At 41.4% G+C, this 27657-nt stretch overlaps 1 protein-coding gene across 1 annotated transcript; it reads right to left on the bottom strand.

Moving 5' to 3' along the window:
* Positions 1 to 326: 326 nt before the first annotated feature.
* On the bottom strand, positions 327 to 26616 carry AADAT (aminoadipate aminotransferase; the record flags this gene model as incomplete). Its single annotated transcript, XM_079705698.1, has 13 exons — positions 327 to 368; positions 1298 to 1399; positions 7627 to 7733; positions 9046 to 9110; positions 9378 to 9439; positions 14729 to 14825; positions 15249 to 15331; positions 16514 to 16579; positions 17621 to 17830; positions 21403 to 21477; positions 24710 to 24842; positions 25818 to 25986; positions 26550 to 26616. The coding sequence occupies 13 exons, from the start codon at positions 26614 to 26616 to the stop codon at positions 327 to 329; spliced, it is 1278 nt and encodes a 425-aa protein (XP_079561824.1).
* Between the last annotated feature and the right edge of the window lie 1041 nt (positions 26617 to 27657).

Below are 27657 nucleotides of genomic sequence, written 5' to 3'. Positions count from 1 at the left end.
AAATAATTTACTGTAAAAATGTTATTTTCAAAGAAAATTTATGGGAAATGATAAAGCAACTACAAAAATCTTTACAATAAAATCCAGAATAAAAATATTTTTTTGTGGGTTGAAAATTCATCAACATGTATAGGTGGATTATAAATATATTTTGGCAATCTGATGGGTTCAAGGGCACTTTAAAAGTTGTCTAGTTAAATTACTACAAATATGACGTGTTTGGTGAAACCCAATCTATAAGTCTGACACCAACAATTATTTCTTCCTGCTAAAACATAGAAATAATTTATCTGAAAACCGTGAGTGCTGTGAAGAGTTCGATTTCTTCATAAAGATTCCTTTATAAGTTGGGCTAATCCCTGGAAGGCCTAAAAGTGAACAGAGAGAAGAATTAATAAAATTAGGACGCTGTTTAGGAAAAGTCTGTCATAACTTTAGAAATTTAAACAAAGAGTATCCATCTTAGGTTGAGATCAGACAGTGAAAGGTCAGGATTAACCTCAGTTTCATCTGGGTCAGAGGCCGTCATGTCCACTAATATACATAGATGGAAGCACATCAGAGGCCCAGGAAATTTTTCAAATCCTTATTTCCTGAAGATCATCATTTTCTCCCAGAACACAAATTATTTTTTTCATATACTCTCTCACCTTCACATGCCTTCTGTATAGTTTCAGTTGTCCAGCTCTACGCATATATAACTTATGAAAAGCATATTTAATGACATGAGAAAGCAAGTCAATCAAGAACACACCCGGAGACAACCCATCTCCAAGGATAAGTATACACTCTTCTTACACTTACTGGACTCTTCAGTTTATGGCTCTTCTGTGGGTTCCCGACACACAGTTCTTAGGAACTTGCTTCTTGGTTTCCTGTAATCCTGGTTAAAGCTGGAGTTTGTGATTAAGCAATTACTTAACTCTAATCATTAATCTTATTCTATTTGACCCTTCCTCAAGAGATAGAGATAGATGGCTTCATGAATTTGTACTATGGCTCATGTTAATTCTATGAAGGAGTGAAAGAGGTTCTCTTTTTAACGTGTTGATAATTTGCTAACACTTTTGAGCAGGTCTGACATGTATTCATGAAAGCAATAAAATTCAACTCCAAGTTGGTCGCATCATTTGTCTATAGAAACCTGGCAACTTCTCTGAATGGTAGTTTGTGACTTTCCAACTAATACCCATTTTGCAGAAACCCAAGAAGATATCAAATAATGTTGTAACTCACAAAATGAACACAAAAAATAAATGGATATCTAGTTTTACTCTGAAGAGAATATTGTACTCACCATGTCCATCTGCTCTGGAGAAGCTAAAGAGAAGGATGCTCTGAAGTAGGGGCAAGGAGCTGAACTATCAAGGTAGAAATTGTATCCAGGAACCATGAATATCTAAGAGAGTTTATGGAAAACAGGTGATGTACCGTTAAAGAAAACTAAAAGAAAATATAGGTGAAATTAATCTCAGAGTGGAGGATGACTTTTAAACTTAAAAAGCAGTGAAAGAAATCACAAGAGAAAAATCAATTTATATAAAATTACTGCATGTCGTACAATAAAACTAAAAGCATAGAAATCAGTGTTTACAATAAATACGGCAATTCTACGTCTTCTCCATATAGTATAAAGAATGCACAGAAACAGAGGAAAAACCTTAAAATGGACAAGGACAGCTTATTCAAGAAAGAGAAATGGTAATAGGTAATAAACATGAATAAATGTTTAACATAACTAGAAAAGTAAAATAAATCCAAACAATGAAATATCATTAAAAAATTTTTATTTCATTTTTTTAAGTTAAACTGTAGCTGATTTACAATGTTGTGTTAGTTTTGGGTATATAGAATAGTGATTCTGTTACACATATGTGTACATGTATATGTGTATGTATATCAATCTATCTATCTATCTTTTCTTTTTCATATTCTTTTCCCTTATAGGTTATTATAAAATACTGAGTATAGTTCCCTGTGCTATACAGTAGGACCTTGTTGGTTATCTATGCTATACATAGTAGTGTATATATGTTAATCCCCAACTCCTAATATATTCCTTCCCCCATTTCCCCTTTGGTAACCATAAGTTTGTTTTCTATGTCTGTGGTTCTATTTCCATTTTGTCAATAAGTTCATTTGTATAATTTTTTCAGATTCCACATATAGTGATACCATATGATATTTGCTTTTTTTCTGTCTGACTTCACTTTGTGTGATAGTCTCTACATCTATCCATGTTGCTACAAATGGTATTATTTCATTCTTTTTTATGGCTGAATAATATTCCATTGGATATATGTACCACATCTTCTTTATCCATTCAGCTGTTGATGGACATTTAGGTTGGTTCCATGTCTTGGCTATTGTGAATAGTGATGCAAGGAAACATTGGGGTGCATGTGTCTTTTTGAATTATACCTGTCTCCATATATATATTCCCAGGAGTGGGATCCCTGGATCATATGGTAACTCTATTTTTAGTTTCTTAATGAACCTCCATACTGGTTGCACCAATTTAAATTCCCACCAATAGTGTATGAGGGTTCCCTTTTCTCCACACCCTCTCCAGCATTTATTATTTGTAGACTTTTTGATGATGGGCATTCTGTCTGGTATGAGGTGATACCTCATTGTCATTTTGATTTGATTTTCTCTAATAATTAGCGATATTGAGCATCCTTTCATGTGCCTGTTGACCATCTGCATGTCTTCTTTGGAGAAATGTCTTTTTAGGTCTTCTGCCCAATTTTGGATTGGGTTATTTGTGGGGTTTTTTTTCTTTATATTGCACTGTATATACTGTTTCTATACTTTGGAAATTAATCCTTTGTCTGTCGCATCATTTGCAAATATTTGTTCCCATTCCGTAGGTTGCCTTTTTGTTTTCTTTATGGTGTCATTTGCTGTGCAAAAGCTTTTAAGTTTAATTAGGTCCCATATATTTATTTTTGTTTTTATTTCCATTACTCTAGGAGACAGAGCAAAAATGATATTGCTGTGATTTATGTTAAAGAGTGTTCTGAGGGCTTCCCTGGTGGCGCAGTGGTTGAGAGTCCGCCTGCTGATGCAGGGGACACGGGTTCGTGCCCCGGTCTGGGAAGATCCCACATGCTGCAGAGCAGCTGGGCCCGTGAGCCATGGCTGCTGAGCCTGCGCATCTGGAGCCTGTGTTCCGCAACGGGAGAGGCCACAGCAGTGAGAGGCCCGCGTACCGCAGGAAAAAAAAAAAAAAAGAGTGTTCTGACCATTTTACTCTAGGAGTTTTATAATATCCAGTCTTACATTTAGGTCTGTAAACCATTTTGAGTTTATTGTTGTATATGATCTTTGAGAATGTTCTAATTTCATTCTTTGACATGTAGCTGTACTGTTTTCCTAGCATCCTTTATTGTAGAGACTGTCTTTTCTTTTCTCCATGGTATATTCTTGCTCCTTTGTCATAGATTAATTGACCATAGGTGTGTGGGTTTATTTCTGGGCTCTCTATACTGTTCCATTGATCTATATTACTGTTTTTGTGCCACTACAATACTGTTTGGATTACTGCAGCTTTGTAGTGTCGTCTGAAGTCAGGGAATGTGACTCCTCCAGCTCCGTTCTTCTTTCTCAAGACTGCTTTGGCTGTTAGGGGTCTTTTGTGTCTCCATACAAATTTTAAAATTATTTGTTCTAGTTCTGTGAAAAATGACCTTGGTAATTTGATAGGGATTGCACTGAACCTGTAATTGGCCTTGGATAATAAAGTCATTTTGAAAATATTGATTCTTCCAGTTCAAGAACATGGTGTATCTTTCCATCAGTTTGTGTTGTCTTCAATTTCTTTCATCAGCATTTTATAGGTTTCCAATTACAGGTCTTTTGCCTTTTTAGGTAGGTTTATTCCTAGGTATTTTATTCTTTTAGATGTGATGGTAAATGGGATTTTTTCCTTAATTTCTCTTTCTGATCTTTTGTTGTTAGTGTATAGAAATGCAACAAATTTCTGTGTATTTATTTTGTATCATTCAACTTTACTGAATTCATTGATGAGCTCTAGTAGTTTTCTGGTAGTATCTTTAGGATTTTCTATGTATAGCATCATCTCATCTGCAAACAGTGATAGTTTTACTTCTTCTTTTCCACTTTGGATTCTTTCTATTTCTTTTTCTTCTCTAATTGCTGTGTCTAGGTCTTCCAAAACTTTGTTGAATAAAAGTGGTGAGTGTGGGCATCCTTGTTTTGCTCCCGATCTTAGAGAAAATACTTTCAGGTTTTCGCTGTTGAGTATGATGTTAGCTGTGGGTTTTTCATATATAGCCATTATTATGTTAAGGCGTATTCCTTCTATACCCACTATCTAGAGAGTTTTTATCATAAAGGGATGTTGAGTTTTATCAAAAGCTTTTTTGTCTCTATTGAGATGATCATATGGTTTTTATTCTTCAATTTGTTAATGTGGTGTGTCACACAGATTGATTTGTGGATATTGAAAAAAACTCAAAAAATACAAACATGTGGAGGCTAAACAGTATGCTACTAAACAACCAATGAATCATGGAATAACTTAAAGAGAAAATCAAAAAATACCGAGAGATAAATGAAAATGAAAACATTATGATCCAAAACCTATGGGACGCAGCAAAAGTAGTTCTAAGAGGGAAGTTTATAGTAATACAGTCGTACCTCAGGAAACAAAAAATCTCAAATAAACAACCTAACCTTACACCTAAAGCAACTAGAGAAAGAAGAACAAACCAAACCCATAGTTAGTAGAAGGAAAGAAATCATAAAGATCAGAGCAGAAATAAATAGAGACTAAGAAGACAATAGAAAAGATCAGTGAAACTAAAATGGAACCCGGGTCTCTGACTCACGGCAGGATCAGAGGAGCCTGTAGACCATGTCTTTGAAAACTGTGCGTGAGTCAGAACTAAGCTGGGTTCTGTTAAGTCTTTGAGGTTGTTGTCTAGTAAAATCATGACATTCAGAACTTTAAGAAACTGCTTGATTTTTCATGGTGTAAATCTGGCCCCTGGTTGTTGAAGTTAGGTGAGCTGGGAATGAAATGATTTGGGGGCGTTCTGGGGAGGAAATTTCAAGGTAGAAGATGAGTTTTTTTTTTTGTCCTGATTAACAATGAAATGAAAACCATAATTTCTACCAATATTGTGGAACAGTTTAGGGATGTGCCAGAAGCAAGTTTCTGTAGAGAAGGAGGGGATGGTAATAATCTCCTTGCAAGATAACCAAAATTTGGGCTAAGGCAGCAGTGATAGAGATTACTTAGAAAAGGTAAAGGTACGTGCAACAGGGTATATGGAATAAAAGAAAGGGACTGAAAAAAAATGACAATAAATATGAAGTCTGTATCCTTAGCTCCTAGTTCAGGGATACACACATCAAATGTTCTGGAGAATAATGGCATTGATAAGAATGCAAAAAAAAAAGTAATAAAATTGATTTATTGTACTAAAATGCACTTATATGAGTTAAGTCATTTAAGTATTTATTAAGCACTTTCTATGTGCTGTTATTAGCATTAAAACAATTAATAAAGCATGAGTCCTGCAGTCAAGTATGATGATTACAGGGAATGAATGACTTTCCCAGGGGAGTGGATTGGCTCTTGGGTCCAGGCAGCCAGTTCCCAGCTCTGATCTCTAGACTGTCTCTTATGCTCTAGCACAGGAGTTTGCCAACAACAACATGATCTATTCTTTGTACTCACTGACTCAAGACAAAAGTGATACTCGAAACAGAACTTGGTGTTTACAAAAGAGTGACGAACATGATAAAGGAATTAATTAATGGAGAACGGTTGATTGATTTTGTAAATTGGAAAGCTACAGAGAAGCATATTTAGATGTCTCAGCTTAATTAGTGCCTCTGAATGAAATCTAAGTAGACTTATGATTTAAGTACAAAAGGAGAAAAAAAACCTAGAAGAAATCCTTGCGGGCTAATTTTAAGTGAAAAAAGCAGGATATAAACTTTTCTGTGTTATTTTAGTCATGTAACATAATTGCAGAGCAGTATTTTAAAAAAACCCAGACTAAAAAATGGGCAGAAGACCTGAATAGATGTTTTTCCAGAGAAGAAATGCAGATGAACAACAGGTACATGAAAAGATGCTAAACATCACTAATCAACAGGGAAATGCAAATCAAAACCACAAAGAGATATCACCTCACACCTGTAAATATGGCTATTAACAAAAAGAACACAAATAACAAGTGTTGGCGAGGATGTGGAGAATAGGGAACCCTCCTCCGCTGTTGGTGGGAGTGCAAATTGGTGCAGCCACTATTGAAAACAATACTGAGGTTCCTAAAAATCTAAAAATAGAGCTACCATATGATGCAGCAATCCACTCCTGGGTATATATCCGGAAAAAAGAAAACACTAATTGAAACAGATACATGCACCCCAGTATGCATTTCAGCATTATTTATAATAGCCAAGATATAGAAACAACCGAAGTGTCCATCAACAGATGAATGGATAAAGAAGATGTGGTATGTGTGTATACATACACAGACACACACACACACACACACACACACACACACACACACACTAGAATAGTACTCAGCCATAAAAAAGAATGAAGTCCTGCCATTTGTGACATGAATGGACTTGAGGGGTATTATGCCTCGTGAAATAAGTCAGAAAAAGAGAAATAACATGTTATCACTTATATGCAAAATCTAAAAAAATAAAACGAATAAATACAACAAAAAGAAACAGGCTCACAGATAATACAGAACAAACTAGCTGTTACCAGTGGGAAGAGGGAAGGGAGGAAGGACAAAATAAGGGTAGAGGATTAAGAGGGACAAACTATTAGGTATAAAATAAAGAAGATACAGGATTTATTATACAGCACAGGGGATACAGCCAATATTCTATAATAACTTTAAATGGAGTCTAATCTTTAAAAATACTGAATCACTATGTTATATACCTGAAACTAATGTACTATTGTAAATCAACTGTACTGTAATAAAACAATAATTTCATAGCCAAAATACTAGATGTATACAACCTCTTCAAGAAAATGTATCACAAGTGATCATAAAATCTGGGTGGTCAAATTATGGGCTATTTAAAAAATTTTCATTATGCTTTAATGAAGTATAATGCTATTATGAGTATGCTTTACTTTCATAATCAGGAAAAAAATCCTTCTATTGTAAATACTAATGGCTTATATTTATCAAGCATTTACTATACGCCAGGTATTAGTCTAAGTGCTTTATCCATATTGACTGCTTTCATCATAGCCACCCTAAGAGGGAGGGATTCTTATTATCTGCATTTTCCAGATGAAACTCAGGAAGGGCAGCTCATCCAGTGCCACATATCGGGGCAGGACTGGGATTCACACCCAAGGACGTGGCGCCAGAGAGTGTACGCTCTTAGCCACTAAGCTAATCAGTAGCTGAGCTGAATGACAGTATTTCCCCTGGTTTAGACCAGGAGACTAATTCTGTAACCCAAAATCTATTATGATCTTAGTAAGGAGATAATGTATCTGATAGGCAAACATTTTCCCTTGGGTTGGTGGGCAGTGATAAACATCTCTCGCCATTTTTATTAAGATATTACTTTAAAGAAAAAATATAGCTTTCCTTCCTGTTTTACCTCTTTCTTAAAGGCTTTCTCTTCAATCAGTTTTCTTACATCATGAAGGCCCTTAATTTTGACCCATAAAAACATTCCAGCAGTAGGAACATGCCATTCTGCCAAACCTACAAACAAAAGAAGAGAAGAAATGTTTCCTGAGACCATTTTTGATGATGTCAACTATATCGCTGAAATGACAAATTGCAGTAACTGTAAACCAGTATTTCCAGAAAAGTTCCTTTGGTGATAGCATTTTTTAAAAATATAGTTTTAGGAGTCCTGAAAATTGGTGTTCTGAGTTTTATTTTAAAAAGTGAGGGGAGGGTTTGAAAGGGAGAGAGGGAACTCGTGTATATTTCTGATTTTAGTGGGTCGCAGGGCAGTGCAGGAAATCCAGTGCCATGCCCACCTCCCTTTCTTAGAATTGTCCCTAAGCCAAACGTGGCTCTTTCAATTTTAGAAGAGGATTCCTCAACCCTTTCTAGAGCCTTCTAGCATTTCAATAAATCCTATCATTTACATAATCGTTCAGAAGTCCAATGAATTGAAGTTTTTATTGCAATGCAATTAAGAAGTACTTAAAATTCAGGAATTCCTGGTGTATTTGTAGGCTTTATATTTCATTGAATATAAGGATAGAGAAACCAAGAAGGAACAAGAGTTATTTTGATTTTGATTATTACCTTTAAAAAAAAAACCTTGATGTTGATTAAAACCTTTTTTTCAACTTCACTATAGGAAGTGGTAGACTAAGTACTCTTATCAAAAAGATAGTAATTGTGTTTTTACCAGGACTACAGAGGGAACAAGATATGAGGGAAATAAGAACTGAATACTTTGTATTTACTATTATTCCTACAAAAGGCATTTTTAGTGGTGTAATTAAAGCCAGGTAATTAATTTTACTTTCTTCCTTAATAGAAAATTAAATCTAAAGCATTCTGAAATCAAATTAGCAATAGAAATACTACTGATTAATGAGGTAAATGATTAAAAGTCAAATCATCTGTAATGAGAAACCCACCTTAGACTGTACTTAGTTTGTACTATTGTACTGTTTTGTCTTTATAGAGTCTAGTTAGAAAAGGAATATGTCATGTCACAATTCCTCTTCTATTTGGAGCAAAATTTTGAAAACCTTTTGAGTACAGATATTATTTAGCTTTAAGTAGATTATTGCTGGTGTTAGACTAATTGGCCATTTTTCTTTAAACCACAGATTCTTTGCAGCAGTCAAGTATAGTAGAAATGCGTAGAATTGTGCCAGGGTTTGTGCTGTTACTTCTGAGACTATTTATAAGGTAACATTTTCTTGACAAAGAATACTCCTGGACCCTGTTTCCTTCCCCAGGGTTATTAACAATACCCTGTGGTGTGTATCACTCACTCATATAAGGGCTACTATTCATCCCAGGACAGGATGTAAGTTCCACTCACCACTTAACCACTTGTCTGCAGCTGCCAATAATGCATCCCTCTGCTTCCTATAGAAATCAATAACCCTAAAAGAACAATAAAATGAAAAGGATGTGTTTAGTACATTGATGGCAGAAATTAAAAGGCTCTGAAGTCCAGTCTGTAAGAATCTATTTTCTATCTTGATGAAAATGTTGAATTCTTGATGAGGGAATAGAGCATATTTATTTGACCTCTTGGGTGGTAAACTTTTTACCATTGTGGTTTTTCCATTATTTTGGAATAATTCAAAAATGAAAATTAATAGAGTGAAGTCCATTTCTATGTAAAGTATGGAAGCTAAAATACAATACCTGTCTACATGAGCCAGGAAGCCCTCTCCTCCCCATTGGTACAGAAGCTGTGATACCAGGAGCTAAACGGGATGAGACAGTAATAAGGTCATCATTCATCCTCTAAAATGTGTTTTTTGCCCAAACATAAAAGCAAACCACTCTTGATCATGTGCAAACCACCCTAAGAGGATGCTACAAGCTGTACCAAGCTCTGTAGAGCCAGCGATTTATAATAAGGTTGATTATTAACAATGACAAGAATAATAGTAAAAATAACAAAATATTTATATGGTCCTTCCTATGTGCCGGAAACTGCTGTACCATATGAACGTATTTCAGCTAAGCTGATCTTCGTAATACCCTTATTAGGCAGGTCATGATTTCTAATATACTGAGGAACAGACTGAGGCACGAGGTGAAGTTAACTTTCCTGAGGTCACTGCTCCTCAAAGAGCCTGGACTTAAGTCAGACTGTCCAGTCTCAGACCCACCCAATAACTGCCACCCTGGATGGTCTCTAAATATAAAACACATACAGTCGCAGAGGGTTTCTACAGGTGTGTGCTCCGTTCGCCATGTTTCTGTTTGGCTGAAGGCTTCCCTAAGCTGTGTGGCTGACAGGGTCTTGGTGCTCCAGCCTGTTGTCAGGCCTGAGCCTCTGAGGTGGGAGAGTCAAGTTCAGGTCATTGGACCACCAGAGGCTTCCCGGCTGCATGTAATATCAATTGGCAAGAGCTCTCCCAGAGATCTCTGTCTCAACGCTAAGGCCCACCTCTACCCAATGGCCAGCAAGCTCTAGTGCTGGACGCCCCATGCCAAACAACTAGTAAGACAGGGGCACAACCTCTCCCATTAGCAGAGAGGCTGCCTAAAATCATACTAACTACAATCTCACCTCAAGAAACAAGAAAAATCTCAAGTAAACAAGAAGAAAACAATAGCAAAGATCAATAAAACTAAAAGCTGGTTCTTTGAGAAGATAAACAAAATTGATAAACCATTAGCCAGACTCATCAAGAAAAAAAGGGAGAAGACTCAAATCAATAGAATTAGAAATGAAAAAGGAGAAGTAACAACTGACACTGCAGAAATACAAAGGATCATGAGAGATTACTACAAGCAACTCTATGCCAATAAAATGGACAACCTGGAAGAAATGGACAAATTCTTAGAAAAGCACAACCTTCTGAGACTGAACCGGGAAGAAAGAGAAAATATAAACTGACCAATCACAAGCACTGAAATTGAAACTGTGATTAAAAATCTTCCAACAAACAAAAGCCCAGGACCATATGGCTTCACGGGCGAATTCTATCAAACATTTAGAGAAGAGCGAACACCTATCCTTCTCAAAATCTTCCAAAATATAGCAGAGGGAGGAACACTCCCAAACTCATTTTACGAGGCCACTATCACCCTGATACCAAAGCCAGACAAGGATGTCACAAAGAAAGAAAACTACAGGCCAATATCACTGATGAACATAGATGCAAAAATCCTCAACAAAATACTAGCAAACAGAATCCAACAGCACATTAAAAGGATCATACACCATGATCAAGTGGGGTTTATACCAGGAATGCAAGGATTCTTCAGTATACGCTAATAAATCAATGTGATACACCATATTAACAAACTGAAGGATAAAAACCACATGATCATCTCAATAGATGCAGAAAAAGCTTTTGACAAAATTCAACACCCATTTATGATAAAAACTCTCCAGAAAGTAGGCATAGAGGGAACTTACCTCAACATAATAAAGGCCATATATGACAAACCCACAGCCAACATCATTCTCAGTGGTGAAAAACTGAAACCATTTCCACTAAGATCAGGAACAAGACAAGGATGCCCACTCTCACCACTATTATTCATCATACTTTTGGAAGTTTTAGCCACAGCAAGCAGAGAAGAAAAAGAAATAAAAAGAATCCAAATTGGAAAAGAAGAAGGAAAACTGTCACTGTTTGTAGATGACATGATACTATACATAGAGAATCCTAAAGATGCCACCAGAAAACTACTAGAGCTAATCAATGAATTTGGTAAAGTAGCAGGATAAAAAATTAATGCACAGAAATCTCTTGCATTCCTATGCACTAATGATGAAAAATTTGAAAGAGAAATTAAAGAAACACTCCAATTTACACTCCTAGGAATAAACCTACCTAAGGAGACAAAAGACCTGTATGCAGAAAGCTATAAGACACTGGTGAAAGAAATTAAAGATGATACAAACAGATGGAGAGATATACCATGTTCTTGGATTGGAAGAATCAACATTGTGAAAATGACTACACTACCCAAAGCAATCTACATATTCAATGCAATCCCTATCAAACTACCTATGGCATTTCTCACAGAAGTAGAACAAAAAATTTCACAATGTGTATGGAAATACAAAAGACCCCGAATAGCCAAAGCAATGTGAGAAAGAAAAACAGAGCTGGAGGAACCAGGCTCCCTGGCTTCAGACTATACTACAAAGCTACAGTAATCAAGATAGTATGCTCCTGGCACAACAACAGAAATATAGATCAATGGACCAGGATAGAAAGCCCAGAGATAAACCTACGTACATATGTCACCTTATCTTTGACAAAGGAGGCAAGAATATAGTATAATGGAGAGGGCTTCCCTGGTGGCGCAGTGGTTGAGAGTCCGCCTGCCGATGCAGGGGACGCGGGTTCGTGCCCCAGTCTGGGAGGATCCCACATGCCGTGGAGCGGCTGGGCCCGTGAGCCGTGGCCGCTGAGCCTGTGCGTCCGGAGCCTGTGCTCCGCAACGGGAGAGGCCACAACAGTGAGAGGCCCGCATACAGCAAAGAAAAGAAAAAATATATATATAATGGAGAAAAGACAGCCTCTTCAATAAGTGGTGCTGGGAAAACTGGACAGCTACATATAAAAGAATGAAATTAGAATACTCCCTAACACCATACACAAAAATAAACTCAAAATGGATTAAAGACCTAAATGTAAGGCCAGACACTATCAAACTCTTAGAGGAAAACATAGGAAGAACACTGTTTGACATAAATCACAGCAAGATCCTATTTGACCCACCTCCTAGAGAAATGGAAATAAAAACAAAAATAAACAAGTAGGACCTAATGAAACTTAAAGCTTTTGCACAGCAAAGGAAACCATAAACAAGACAAAAAGACAACCCTCAGAATGGGAGAACATATTTGCAAATGAAGAAACTGACAAAGGATTAATCTCCAAAATATAGAAGCAGCTAATGCAGCTCAATATCAAAAAAAAAAAAACCCAATCCAAAAATGGGCAGAAGACCTAAATACACATTTCTCCAAAGAAGATATACAGATTGCCAACAAATACATGAAAGGATGGTCAACATCACTAATCATTAGAGAGATGCAAATCAAAAGTATAATGAGGTATCACCTCACACCAGTCAGAATGGCCATCATCAAAAAATCTCCAAACAGGGGCTTCCCTGGTGGCGCAGTGGTTGAGAGTCCGCCTGCCGATGCAGGGGACACGGGTTCGTGCCCCGGTCCGGGAAGATCCCACGTGCCGCGGAGCGGCTGGGCCCGTGAGCCACGGCCGCTGAGCCTGCGCGTCCAGAGCCTGTGCTCCGCAGCGGGAGAGGCCACAACAGTGAGAGGCCCGCGTACCGCAAAAAAAAAAAAAAAAAAAAAAAAAAAAAAAAAAAAATCTCCAAACAATAAATGCTGGAGAGGGTGTGGAGAAAAGGGAACCCTCTTGCACTGTTGGTGGGGATCTAAACTGATACAGCCACTATGGAGAACAGTATGGAGGTTCTTTAAAAAACTAAAAATAGAACTACCATATGACCCAGCAACCCCTATACCCTGAGAAAACCATAATTCAAAAAAACTCATGTACCACAGTATACATTGCAGCTCTATTTACAATAGCCAGGAGATGGAAGCAACCAAAGTGTCCATCGACTGACGAATGGATAAAGAAGACGTGGCACATATATACAATGGAATATTACTCAGCCATGAAAAGAAATGAAATTGAGTTGTTTGTAGTGAGGTGGATGGACCTAGCGTCTGTCATATAGAGTCAAGTAAGTCAGAAAGAGAAAAAGAAATATTGTATGCTAACACATATATATGGAATCTAAAAAAAAAAAAAAAAAAAGGTTCTGAAGAACCTAGTGGCAGGACAGGAATAAAGACGCAGACATAGAGAATGGACATGAGGACACGGGGAGGGGGAAGCGTAAGCTGGGACAAAGTGAGAGAGTGGCATGGACATATATATACTACCAAATGTAAAATAGATAGCTAGTGGGAAGCAGCCACACAGCACAGGGAGATCAGCTTGGTGCTTTGTGTCCACCTAGAGGGGTGGGATAGGGAGGGTGGGAGGGAGATGCAAGAGGGAGGAGACATGGGGACATATGTATATGTATAGCTGACTCACTTTCCTATACAGCAGAAACTAACACAACATTGTAAAGCAAGTATACTCCAATAATGATGTTTAAAAAAAAATTAGTTCCAGAAATTGAATAAATGTTATGATCAAAATAAAGAGATAAATTGACAAAAAAACAAAAAGAGCCCCCAAAACACCTACAGTCAATACATGAAGTTATATAATATATTCAGAGATTTTCTATCCAAAATGGAAGTTCTAAATGTTGTAGATGGATAGTGAAATTTGGTTGATAACAGATACAGAAAATATGGAAAAAGTCCCCAACTTGATAAAACACGGGGACACGTGCACTTTGTGGAATGTATAATGTCAAAGAAATGTCCATTCTACATAAACTACGCCTTTTGAGTTGTTAGGTAGCAGCCCTGTCCTTATGGTTGGTTCTCAAGATTGCCTTAGGGATGGGTCCAATCATTGCTCAAAGCTTGTGAAGAAATTTATACATTCGCCGCAAATAATTTTACTGTATTTAATTAAAATACATTCCAGCCGCTGTCTGTAGGGAGCTTAGCACATGGGCAGTGAAGGGAGAGGTCAGGCCGCCATGCAGGTTTGAACCCTTGCTCTCAGATTCCAGGACAATGAAGCTAACGGTGTGTTACTTCACCAAACCTCTTCTGTCCTGTCAAGTCCAACACAGTTTTTATGGGATTCCTGAGCTAGATACCAGGACACAGCTGAATAAGATCTCTGACCCTCAAGGAGTTTGGTCTACACTGTGAAACAGCACCAGGTCCATTCAAATCTCTTTTGGCTTTTAGAGCAAACATCTGCTGTGTGTGGTCTCCTAATTCAGTCCATGTGGAACTAGAGATGCAATCAGTGATTTCTCTCCCTGCCATGTTCACTCAGTCTTATTTGCCAACATGTATATTGTTTTATGATCTGATTCAAAAAAATTCCTATTTCCTAAGTTGTCCGTACCTGGGCAAAAGTGCTGGGGTGCATTGTTGAAACTTGTATGTGTAAAACAATTCTCTCGATCAAGGGCTTTGGACCAGTTATAAACCCTATTCGCAACCTGCACAAAGAGAGAAAAGGCACAATACCAACCCTGCATTAACAATTAATACCATGTTAGTGATTTCATGGGGAAGAATTTTGTGACCTGGGGACAAACACACTTAGACAGTTAACACATTCTAATAAAACTACTTATTTAAAATACACATTTAAACTTAATTGTACACTTAAAATGAACCATGTATTTCTACATGTGCTCTTTCATATATGAACCAAAAACCTGACCAGTCCCCCTACAGCTATAATTTAATGGCCAAGTATCTTTGACCACTGGGGACAGATTGGGAGAAAAGCCTGGTATTAAGTCAATCAAATGGGGATACAAGCATCTTAAATGAGAAGAACTGTTTGCAGTAAAAGATGCTGAGGTGCAGCCTCTGTCACCTTTAGATGCAGCCTGAAGGCACAGCCAGGGCCTTACCCAGAGGACAGGACTTTGGAAAATGAGTCAGCTCGGATGACACGCCCATCAACATCCATGGAGAGAAAAGTTGGTGCCCAGGGCTTGAAATGGAAGAAAAATACTGTTGGTTTGGGAAGTCTGTTAGACACCGTATCCCTACTTTGTGCGGAGAGTGGGGAGGAATGGATTTGGAGAACAGTAGGACAAACATCCTTTTTCTTGTCTTCATCTCAGCCCCTTGAAATGGAGTAAGAACCAGAGATGCGTGTTCTTCTGTTCGTATCTGCCGATCTTCACGGCTTTTCTGCCAAACACACACACACGTCCTCTCACTTGCTCACGATGCCACTCCCGTGAGTTTAGAGAAACCTCACACGGGACCTCCTTGTCCCAAGGCTTGAGATCCAGGAGGAACAGATTTCGAGGAAGGATTCAAGAAAAACTCGTTTGGAAAAGACCAAAACGAAGAGGGCCATCAGCATTCAGGGCTGTTTAGGAAGAGAATGCTGCCCCTTAGACCAACTAGAAACACGAAAAAGGTGCAGATGAAGATGAGCCGTGTAGTCAGTATGCAGTGCTGAAACTTCCATATTTACTTCAAAAGTAAATGCCAACAAGAAAGGGGGCCAGGGTCGTGTTGAAGGTGGGCGGCAGGCAGACATGGTATTCAGGCAAACTAGATAAAAAGCCAAGAGTTCTGTTTCTTCTCCGTAGATACAGAGTGGGGACTGAGTGCATGTGTTTGTTCTGTGCAGCCCTTAGAGCAAATACAGTGTTGGATTTTGAGGAATTGGGCATTGGGGTCTGTACCACTACTGTTGTCTCCTAGGACACCATGCTCGTGGACAGTGGTGTACGTATATAGTGGGAAAGGATCTAAAAGCCCATGATTCTGCAGGAAGGTCCCCGAGCCTAAGTGACAGGGATGGCGAGCAGGCAGCGTGATGCTGGGAACGCCCCTCCCCTGCCCAGCACCGCCTCACTGAGGGAGCGCGGCCCTCCTTCTCCTTCCGTCTGGACACGCCTCCCAAGTCCTCCGCCCATCAGCCACCCCCGAGAGACTGAGGTTGACACCCAAGGAGACACCCACTCCGTAACCCTGGCCCGGTGTCTAAGGAGCCACGCACAGAGCGCCAGCCACTATTCTAAAGGGAAGGGATAGCTGGAAAGCGCAGTAATACCAGAGCTGAAAACCCTCCGCAGCCCGGGGCTAAACTCTCATCAGCACAGGAACTGACAGCCACTTATCTACTGATTGTGGGCTGAGGTGACCCTGCACTTACCTTGTTGAACTGCATAAAATAGTAAGGATCGTCTTCTATGATGAGGAAGTCATATGTTCTTGCGAGCTAAAAAAGGTTAAAGGAGCATATTTATTTCTTCAGAGCGCTCGAAGCTGAAAATCACTTGGAATCCTAGTTCTTGGTACTCATTCATTCATTCATCCAAGAAGCTCCTGAGGGCTCCGTGTCCTAGGAGCAGGAGGAGGACAGGAAGCAGCCCTAAAAGCTCCATCCTCAGGGAACTTACGTTCTGGCGGGAAAGACAGAGGGAACATGAGCCAGTAGACAGTGAGCAGAGGGTGAGGAGGGGGTTCTGAGGGCTGGGCCGAAGGCTAAAGAGGGTGATGTGTGAGAGAGAGACAGGGACACGGGAGCTCCCGGAGGGCTCAGGCCGGCCGGAAGGACCCGGCGTGCCGACGACAGGGCCGAAGGTTTCAGACTGAGGGACCAGGAGCAAAGGCCCTGGGGCTGAGAAAGTACTTGGCATGTTTAAGGGACAGACGTTTGTAGAAGAGGCATAGGTGTGTCAGGGACAGAAGGCAGGCTGTGTAGCTGCACCAAGAAGGCTGTGAGAGACCCCAGCCTGAGAACCGAGGCCCAGGCCGCATCGCTGTGCATGGAGGTGAAGGACTCTGATCTTGTGTTAAGTGCAGGGAAGCAGCTGGAGGAAGGGTTGCAGATCTACACTTGAGCAGGACAGACGCCCCGAGCCGGGGGAGGGAGCTGTGAGGAGGGGGCCAGTCACGGGGTCCGGGAGGGCGGGCGGCCAAGGAGACGGTGGGTTGGGATAACGTTGGTGCTGGGAGCCACGGGATGGATTGGAGGTGGGGATGAGGGGAAGACAGGAGGAAGAGAGGCGAGGAAGAGGTGAGTTTAACACTACACCAACAGTAACATCTCTTTCAACGAAAATATCCATTAAAGGGCAAGGAAAGCCTCATAGCAAGAGTGTAATAGTTTCTTGAGTTTAAATTTAGGGGGACCCTTTTATTAAAAATCATCTTCCTTGAGAGCAAGAGGCTAATCAGAGAAGGAGCTTGAGCGCACTCTTCTGAAGGGTCAGAGAGAAACAAGAACACAGCCACGGAGCACATTCTTTGAAAATACCTCATAGATTTCCTTTTTGCGGTTAGTTGTTAATGAGTTGCCGGCAGGGTTGTTGCCATTTGGGACAGTATAAAGGAATTTGGGGGTGTTTTTCTCGGGGTTCTTTGAATCTTCTGGTTTCCATTTGGAAAGTATTTCTCTGAGGGAGTCTGGAATAATCCCGTGTTCATCACTGGAAATGTTAATAATGTTTCCACCCAGTGGTTGCATCTGCGGAGGACAGGAGAAAAGAAAGCCCAAGACTCAGACATGATACAAAATATCATAGTCACTGGATCTTACAGTAATGAAAATGTGACCATTTATACCCTTAAACACAAACCTGCACTCAGCCCTACACCCAAGGGCTGAGGTTGTATTTTCCGATTCTATTGTTGCTCCCGTTAAGCTTCCATTATGGTTCAAATATATTCCCTGTCAATTCCTAGAGGAAGGGTAGACATCCCTGCTCATATATGTCAGGCTTGGCCAGGGGTCTGGCTTTGGTCAATAAATTGCGTGCAGAAGTGATGGGTGTTCCTTCCAAGCAGAAGCTTTAAATCCCAGCTTGGGTCTCTCGTTCCCTGTTCCCTCTGCTCTAAGACTGGCAGCGGTCCAGGTGAGGCTGCTTCTGTCACTCTGGGGCCTGGGATGAAGATGGCATGGCACAGAGCTCGATGGCCTGACCGTGGACACGGTGTGTGAGAGAAAGACAGGACTTTGCAGCCATAGGCCAGCGAGATAAGGAGTCAGATATTCCATAGCATAACCCAGCCTCTTCTGACTGTATCATCTTTATAATTATGGTTACAACTGCTTCATAAAATACGAGTTTATTAAGGAATTTTTTTACAAAGTAAATTAATCATATAAAGCATCTGTGATGCTAATACATAAAATAGTTATAAGCAGAGGTGATATTCAAAATATTGGACAAGTGATATAGCATGGGCACTTCAGATACATCCTGTAGGCCCCATGCCAGGCCAGCATTAGCTCTGTACCATGGGGGGTTCAGGGTGGTCTTAGGAGAGGGGCCAGGGGAGCCAGGGAGCATAATGGCAGTGGCTCATCAAGGCATGTGGAAGTATTTCAATACTGTACCAATTGCAGAGGCTGAAGTTGAAAGTAGTGGTCTTGCTTATAGACATAGTTTTATAAAAGTCTTGTATTTTTATGTTTTATGTTCATAAAGAAAAAATTGGGACTTATTAATAACAAGCAAAGGAAACCATCAACAAAATGAAAAGACAACCTACAGACTGGGAGAAAATATTTGCAAACAATGCAACTGACATGGGATTAATTTCCAAAGTATACAAACAGCTCATACAGCTCAATATCAAAAAACAAAAAACCAAAAAATAAACAACCCAATCAAACAATGGACAGAAGACTGAAGTAGACATTTCTCCAAAGAAGACATACAGATGGCCAACAGGCACATGACAAGATGTTCAACACCCCTAATTATTAGAGAAATGCAAATGAAAACTACAATGAGGTAACACCTCAAATGAGTCAGAATGCCCATCATCAAAAAGTCTACAAATAATAAATGCTGGAGAGGGTGTGGAGAAAAGGGAACCCTCTTGCACTGTTGGTGGGAATGTAAATTGGTGCAGCCACTATGGAGAACAGTGTGGAGGTTCTTAAAAGACTAAAAGTAGAGTTACCATATGATCCAGTGATCCCACTCCTGGGCATATACCTGGAGAAAAGTATAATTCAAAAAGATACATGCACCCTAATGTTCATAGCAGCACTATTGACAATAGTCAAGAGATGGAAGCAACTTAAAATGTCCATCAACAGATGAATGGATAAAGAAAATATGGTACATATATACAATGGAATATTACTCAGACATAAAAAGGAATGAAATAATGCCATTTGCCGCAACATGGATGGACCTAGAGATTATCATACTAAGTGAAGTAAGTCAGAGAAAGACAAACATCATATGATAGCACTTACATGTGGAGTCTAAGACAAGGATACAAATGAACTTATTTACAAAACAAACAGACTCACAGACATAGAAAACAAACTTATGGTTACTAAAGGGGAAGGGTGGGGAGGGATAAATTAGGAGTTTGGGATGAACATATATACACTACAATATATAAATAAATAAACAGCAAGCTCCTACTGTATAGCACAGGGAAGTATATACTCAATATTTTGTAATGACCTATCATGGAAAAGAATGTGAGAAAGAACAGATATATACATATATCTGAATCACTTTGCTGTATACCTGAAACTAACATGACATTGTAAATAAACTATATTTCAATAAAAATTAAGAAAAAAACCCCAATAATTGAGTGAAGTTCTCAGAAGAAAATTTTTCAAAGGATATGCAAACACACATATTAGTGGTCAAATGTAGACTTATGCACTAAGTGAGAATAATCCAGACCCTACTTATGGCAAATTTTAAAGGTCTTAGACTTTAAAAACACATCTACATGAATAAAACAAGTTCATATTGGGCCATGAGGTAAACACACATGACTCGTCAGCATATTCCCTCACAGTGTGGCACTGGTTTCTGTTTGGGTGTGTGAAAACGTGTGTGCATCGTGCTATTTTTACATAGATACAAGTTTTACATTTACAGGCATTGTGTAATCTTACATCTTTGGAGTTCAGGAAAATAATGAATAATTAGTATCCAATGATTAAGGCCATTATTTTACTTTAGATTTTCAAATTGTGGTAAAATATATATAACAAAAAATCTGCCATTTTAACGTGTGGGATTCAGTGGCATTAATTACGTTCCTAATGTGTGCATCTCTCACTAGCAATTTCCAAAATCTTTTCATCACTCTAAACAGAAAGCCTGTAGTCACTAAGCAACAACTCCCCATTTCCCCCTCCCCCAGGCCCTGGTAACCTCTCATCAACTTTCTGTCTCTATGAATTTGCCTATTTTTGATATTTAGTACAAGTGGAATCATACAATATTTGTCCTTTTGTGTCTGGCTTCTTTCTTTGAGCCCCTGCAGTGATGGGCAGTGCTGTACTCCTCAGAGAGCTGGGAAGGCTGATGGTTAGACAGTTGTTACATTGAGTTGAAACTGTTTCCCTGTAGTTTCCATCCTTTGATTCCAGCTGTACGAACCTGAGGACATGCACAGACAAATCTAACTCCTCTGTCACATGGCTAGCTTTAATGTATTTAAGGACAATTCTCATGTCCCCGTGGAGTCTTCTCTCTCTTCAGAAAAGAGCATAGTTCCTAAAACAATTCAACCTATGGTATTACTTCCATTCCTTTGTTCACTCTGGTCGCTTTTCTCCGACTGTGCTCTAGGCTGTATTCACATCGACCCAAAAGTATTGTGCCCCCGACAGTGGTGTGTTCAGCCCAGGGCACAGCAGAGCAGGTGATCCGATTCCCCATTCTGGATATTAAAGTCCCATTAATTAACACTGGAGAGGAAACTCCTAATCATACCATGTTCCTGTACAGTTATTCTACACTGACATATGATCATCCTTAGGCATGTGGTAGTATAGATGGTAGTGAAAAATGTCTTTGTAAATTAAGTCACATTTCAGGTGGAATATTAAGCAATCTGGACATGATTTTGCACAACCCAATTTTAGCACCTCTACATTTAGACTTTGTAAGGAGAAATGTATAAAGCAGAGGGTACATTTCACATATTTTGCATATGTTGAAGAAGAAAGATGCTATTTTATGTTTCAGTGGACAGATAATTCTCAAGGTGCAGTGGTTTCTTATTTCTTATAAGAAAGAGTTGCCTTTTGTAGAAATGTGTACTCACAGCATGAATTGTTCCTGAATAAATAGGTTCATTGACGAGGATATTATCTCCAGGATTAACGATCATTTCAAATACCTAACAAAAGAAGCATAGGTTAGCTTGGTTAGTTTGATTTCTGGTCTTAGAAACACCCCCCCCCACCACCTTTTTTTGTTTTTGGTTTGGGCTCACTAGGATTCTAGAGAAGGAGTTGGCAAGTGTTCTGTAAATGCCAACAGATGGGACGTGTTTTGTGAGCCCTGGTGTTTCCATTGCAACTACTCATCTCTGCCTCTATGGTGAGAAAGCTGTAGACAGTACATCAGCCGATGGTGTGGCTGAGTTCCAATAAAACTCTATTTACAGAATCAGACAATGGCTGGCTTGTCTCTCAAGCCATAGTTTGCAAACCTCCATTCTAGGTTTAAAAAATATATATATATATAACTGGTTTGGCTCCTAAAATTCATGTATTCCTTCTTTGAATAATTTAAAAATCCTTGCTATAAGCCAGGACCTATGGAGACAAACTGATGAGTATAGTGGGATGGTTTTTACCCTCGTGGAGGTGCTAGCCCACTGAAAGCTAGATTCTAATCAAATAACTACTCAGATAAATGCATATGTAAAATCAGTGATAAGCGCTATTACGTATAGATGCCAACACCCTACGTGCTCATTGTAGGAGGACTTGGGCACTCAGGGAACTTAGAGCATTCAGGGAGGGCTTCCCTGAGGAAGTGACGAGTAGAAGGAGGGATGACAATACGTACACAGTTTGAGAAACTGAAAGAATCCTGTGCCTTGAGGTGGAGTGTGAAGAGGAGACTGGAAGGAGGTCAGAGGGAAGTGGGCAGAGAGCGTCCAGGGAGGTCTTTGGGCCAAGTGAGCCCAGTGAGAATTTTAAGTCGAGGGCGGGACCGGGGAGTCAGGTGACCAGACAGGCATTTGAGAAAGTCATTCTGGCTGCAAACTCAAAGTATCAAAAAGGAACGAGAGTACAGGTGGAGTCTGGGAAGTTTTTAGGCTCATTTGGGAGGTTTTTGCTGCAGTCCTTGGGAAAGGTAAGGGAGGTCTGGATGGGTTGATGATGGTGGGGCTGGAGAGAACGGAGCGGCATTTAAGAAATCAGAACCAGCAGACCTAACTGTGGACTGAGGGGGCGCGAGGAAGGAGAGGTGTCAGGAGGGACCCCTGGATTTCTGGCTGTGCAGGTGGGGAGGTGGTGGGAGGAGTGCCACTGACTGAAAAACGCCCCCAACGCTGTCTGTTCTGAGGGAGAAGCAGATGAGTGTGTTTTGGTCTGAGGGGCCTTTGGAACAGCCTGGGATGGATCAGGTGGGTCGGTGGATGCGTGGATGTGCAGGGAGCCTGGAGTTAATGGCATGGACGTGATCGCCCGGGTGTGATGCCCAGGGAAGGTGTGTGTGTGAAGGGGAAAGAGGTTTGGGGGCCCAGCCTCACGGGGCTCCCATACATAAGGGACACTGCAGGGGCGGCAGGGCAAGGCGGAACGGGAGCATCCCAGAAAGGAGGGGGGCTCAGCAAGGGTGAAGGAGACTCAGAGGTCAGGGAAGACAAGGCCCACGAATCTCGGGGGATCCTGAGGACAGTATGATGCCTCGTGACATCAGTAGAGCCACACAAGAGAGTTTTCCAGCCTAAACCACAGGGGTCCATTCTGACTAAATCTTACAGGAGTCAGAGAATAATCCTTTCCCAACCTGTGACATTTCACAATCCCCAGGTCAAGCCTCTCCTCCCTATATCATTATAACAAATTAGATCTCTTGACAAACAGCACGGCCACTATCCATTGAGACAGAAGATGTGACATTTTTTTCCAATTTGGATTAGGATATTCCATTTACTTTTCCTTATGACCTTTTGGCATTTTATGACAAACAGTATCTTCCTCTGATAAGTTCATTGATTCAGGATTTACAGGGCCTCCTAGGACCAAACGGATCACTGGGGTGGCTTGTGTATCACCTGTGGATCAGATGAAAACCTCAGCACATTCATTGCCCATGTCAATTAGGGGACATGAGAAAGTCAAATATCCTAAATGAGGAGGGAGGGCTGTTTATTATCTGAGACACAGACACCTAAAATAATATCCATCCTGGAGAACAAAGTGGGAGAAATATTAAACCGGATTCTCAGGAGGCCTCGGGAACAAGCATGGCTTTAAGCCAGTGAGTTACTGATGCATTTGGCCGTCTATGCTCTCTTCCTCTTTGATATGACTGATGTTGCAAGAGACAAAGAAGAAACTTTCTTGTGCATCTTTCTGGAAAAAAAAAAAAAAAGGCATATAGTGTCTTCCTAAGAAAAGAAATTCACTGAAGTCCTTTTTTTCCCTACTTGTCTGGGGCATCACAAATATTTCTCTTCAACAATAAAACTGAAACATCAGCTAATCCTTTTGTTTTTCCTAACTCAGTCCAAAAAGAGGGAGGAAAATTATAGTCTTATTACTTTAACACATTATTATGTAATAATAATTCAATTAAAATTCATTAAAACTAACCAGCTTTCACATTTACATAAAAAAGAAGAGCAAGAAAGCTACTCTGCTTTGAGATAAACAAGAGTCATGCTTTCATCTAGATGTGAGGACTGAATGTAGAGCCTCCTTATCCAGGACTAATTATTCATGAAAAAGAAAAGAAAAAATAGATGAAACTGAGAACCATATATGCAGTCTCTTCATCGGGGGATCCCCCAGTGGTGGTTACCTCTGTGGAGTTCCTGGAACCCAGGAGAGAGGCAGAAACAGAGAGAGAGAGAGAAGGAGAGAGAGAAAGTAACCCAGAGGAGAAGTCAGCCACAGACACAGACATATACATAGACCTGGAGAACCACAGCCAAGAGGGAGTCAGGGTACAAGAGGCAGCCGGCACAGATGATAACACCAGCAGACACACAAAGGAATGACGTTTCATCTCAGGGGTATCAGGATACACCCTCGAAGAATTTAAAAGTCATGCATTGAAATGTCATAACCACAAACATAGCTGAAATGTAGCCTGAATCTCCAAGCTAGATGAAAGTAAGCAGCGCTCACTAAGCTGCAGGTAGGGGTTGAGTTCTTCCTCAACCTCTTGTCCTAATGACTCAGAGGTCTGGGTCATTGATGGTGGGATCTCTGTTTAAGAGAAATCAGGTTGGTGAATGTCTTTAAGTTCCACTTCTGGTTCTAGGTGAAGACAAGGAAGCCTTCATAATCCACAGAACATGATGCTCTGTGGCTAAGGGAGAGATGGCTGTATGGGTGAACATAGTATTTGATTCTTCCCGCGGGTGCCTTTCCTTCCAGTCTTACCTTACAGAGACCTTCTTGGCTGCCACATGTGACACACATGTCCATTTGTCCTTGGCTGGGTGGATAATGGATGGTGGGAGGATTATGCAATTTTACTTGTAACTGTTTTAGCCAAGATAACAGCTCTGGGACGCTAAAGCATAAAATGCATGTAAAAATTGACAGTAGTGAAAATCATAATAATAGTAGACAGGAACTAAATGGTGGCTTTATACCAGGCACTTTAAAGGTCCTCAAATGCTTTTTGCCAATATTAATATATTTACTTAAAAGACAAGGCAACAGACTTAGAGATTAAGAAATCCACATAAAGTTAATCAGTTGGTGATTAAAAGAGCTGAGATTTGAATCTACAGCTTTCTCACTCCAAAGCCTGTACTTTTTCTTTTACATTAGAGCACTCACTGCATAATTCATTTTTTGTTTCCCTTAGGGAGATTTCTGTAGGATACCTGGAAGTGCAGGTTCAGTAAGTTCTTTGCACCATGGAAAGAAAAGCCTAGGTATACATTATATACGATACAATTTTTATGCCCCCAACATGCATTATTCTTGAATCACAGAGCAAACAGGCTTTAATAAAGTAGAATTCATAGACACTCTGCAAGTTACCCTTTATCACTGGAAGAAGACCAGCTAAGGAAAGCCTTAGAATATGTGTTCCAGTTGCCTTTATGAAATTAAACACATCTGAACTGAGGGCAACACGCTTACATAGCTGCCTGTTTAGAAAGGGAACATAATCATTAAAAAAATTCCCCAGGACCTAAACTAGCTGCTTCCTGGGTCATCCTTTTCCTCCTTTCTCCTACCCTGCTTCACCTAGCTATCGTCTCTCTCTCTCTTTTATTCCAGTCTCAGCTCAAATGGCACCTACTTTCAAAAGCCTTCTCTCCCTCTCCTAGTCGTGTAAGGTTGAGAAGCAGTCCCTGGCGTCTTAGGCATTCACTATCATTGCTGCAATTATTTTTTCTTCTAAAGCTCTTCCCCAAACCTTCCTCACTGCTGAATACCCAGTTAAAAAACGCACACGTCACTCTATCAGCGGGCTGTAGAATATTGCTCATGAACATGACCCAACAAGGTTACATTGTCTACTGATCAGTACCCGGCGCTCTGAGAATACTGCAGCGCTCTCTTCATCATCTCTTCATCAAATTGGATGGTCTCTTTGTTTTCTGTGGTGATAATCGCAGACTTGAAAGGGAACATGTTGGGGTTTGGTGCTCCAGTCGCCAGGGAGAGGACAGATTTCGATGACTTGCCCAATATCTCAGCTACAACAAATAAGGAGGAGAAGAAGAAACAGTGAAGGCTTTCCTAAACAGCGATGGTTCAGCATGTTGCATTAAAGTCAGTAAAACTTTAAAGTGTAACGGTTTCTAGTGATACAATGCTAGTCCGAAAGAAACATAGAAGATGCCTTTGTTTGTGGACCGACCTCACCGGTGGAGGAACTAAGGAATAGACACGTGCGTCTAAGAAGGCGGAGTGATCAGGCAGACAAGCCAAGGGCCACAGTACCAGAAAACGGTCTTCCACTCGGCCCGTCCCTGCCCGGCTCCGCGCGCACCCCTCTCTCTCCGGCGAGCCCGCCTTCCCCACTCCGCACGCGCCCGCACGCCGAGCCGAACCCCGACTCCTGTGCCCGGAAGAGCCCTCTGGAGCCGAAGCAGGACGTGTCCACAGCGGCCTGCCCTCTCTCCACTGCTGATGGCCCGCCCTCGTGCCCGTTCCAGCGCGCCTTCCGTGCCAGGTCTGCGCAGAGCCGGGCTCAGGCCGCCCCGAGCAGCTGTGCGGGGACCGCCCCCTCCAGCGGGAGAGCAGGGCCCGGACTCACCCATGACTCGAAGGGCGGAAGGCTTTCTGGCCGCGCTCGCAGCCGTGATGAACCGTGTGTAATTCATTCTCGGATTCCAAGCGGCAAGCCCCGCCTTAGGTGGTTGAAGCCTGGGAAAACCAAGGATCCGCGTCAATCCTGCCCCCTGATACCGGCCCTGGAAAGGCCACCTCTGCTGTCCTCCGAGTGTGGTCTGGCGCGTAGCAGGACTGGCAAAGTCCGCTGGCAGGTTAGGATGCGTGCCCCTCCCGCCCCGCGCGACGCGGCCTATGGCCACCGGCCCCCCCTCCAGCGGGTTTCCAGCCCTGTGACCACGCCTCCAGGCCCTTCAGCACACCCACTGGCCTCGCCCCGCCTGGCCGATCCCCACCCCGGCCGGGCATCCAGTGCGTCCCCGCCCCCCGGCAGCGCCTCACGGCCCGGCCCGCCCTCCACGCCTGCACACTGGTCTCCGCCCCAGGCCGCGGCTCCGCCTGGAGACCTGGCCACGCGCCTCCAACCTGGCCATGTGTCTTGGCGCAGGAGGTGCGGGGAGGCTGGCCGCCTGCCTGAACCAGGGCCTGAGTCAATCCAAAACCCGGTCTGACTCCTGACCCTGCAGCTGGAGCCGCCTCCGGAAAGCGCCGGGTTGGCCGGGGCGCCGGCGGGGATCTCCCTGAGGGGCTGGTGGCGCGGGGCCTGAGTCCTCTGTGCCCAGGTCCTCGAGGGCCAGCCGCACGGCCTGGCTGCCTGAGCAACAGGGCGCAAGACTCCCCTCAGAAGGATGACTGTAGACAGCCTCCTGGGAAGTCACCAAAGCGACGCGGGTGACTTCCAGCGCCACTGTTTTCAAGATCTGAGCGTTTTAGAGTGAGGATGGAGCAATGATAGAAATTTTGGGAGAATCACTCTGAGGGTCTCCTCAAATTTTAGCGTCTCCCCTCCGCGTGGGTTTTTTTGACCACTCAGTGTAGATTTAGGTTGCAAGTGTCGATCCAAAAAGATGCCTGTCTTTGGGGCCAGCACCTTGTCCCCTTTTCTCACAGAATAATCCTTGTCCTCACACTCCCACCAGTTTTAGCCGTGATTTCTCCTTCCTGAATCATCCAAATGGAATGCACAGGCTTCC

The sequence above is a fragment of the Hyperoodon ampullatus genome (genome assembly GCF_949752795.1).
Source record: "Hyperoodon ampullatus genome assembly, chromosome: 6".
In the NCBI taxonomy this organism is placed as follows: Eukaryota; Metazoa; Chordata; class Mammalia; order Artiodactyla; family Ziphiidae; genus Hyperoodon; species Hyperoodon ampullatus.
The sequence above is the reverse complement of the archived record's forward strand: the minus strand, read 5'-3'. Positions and strand labels throughout refer to the sequence as shown.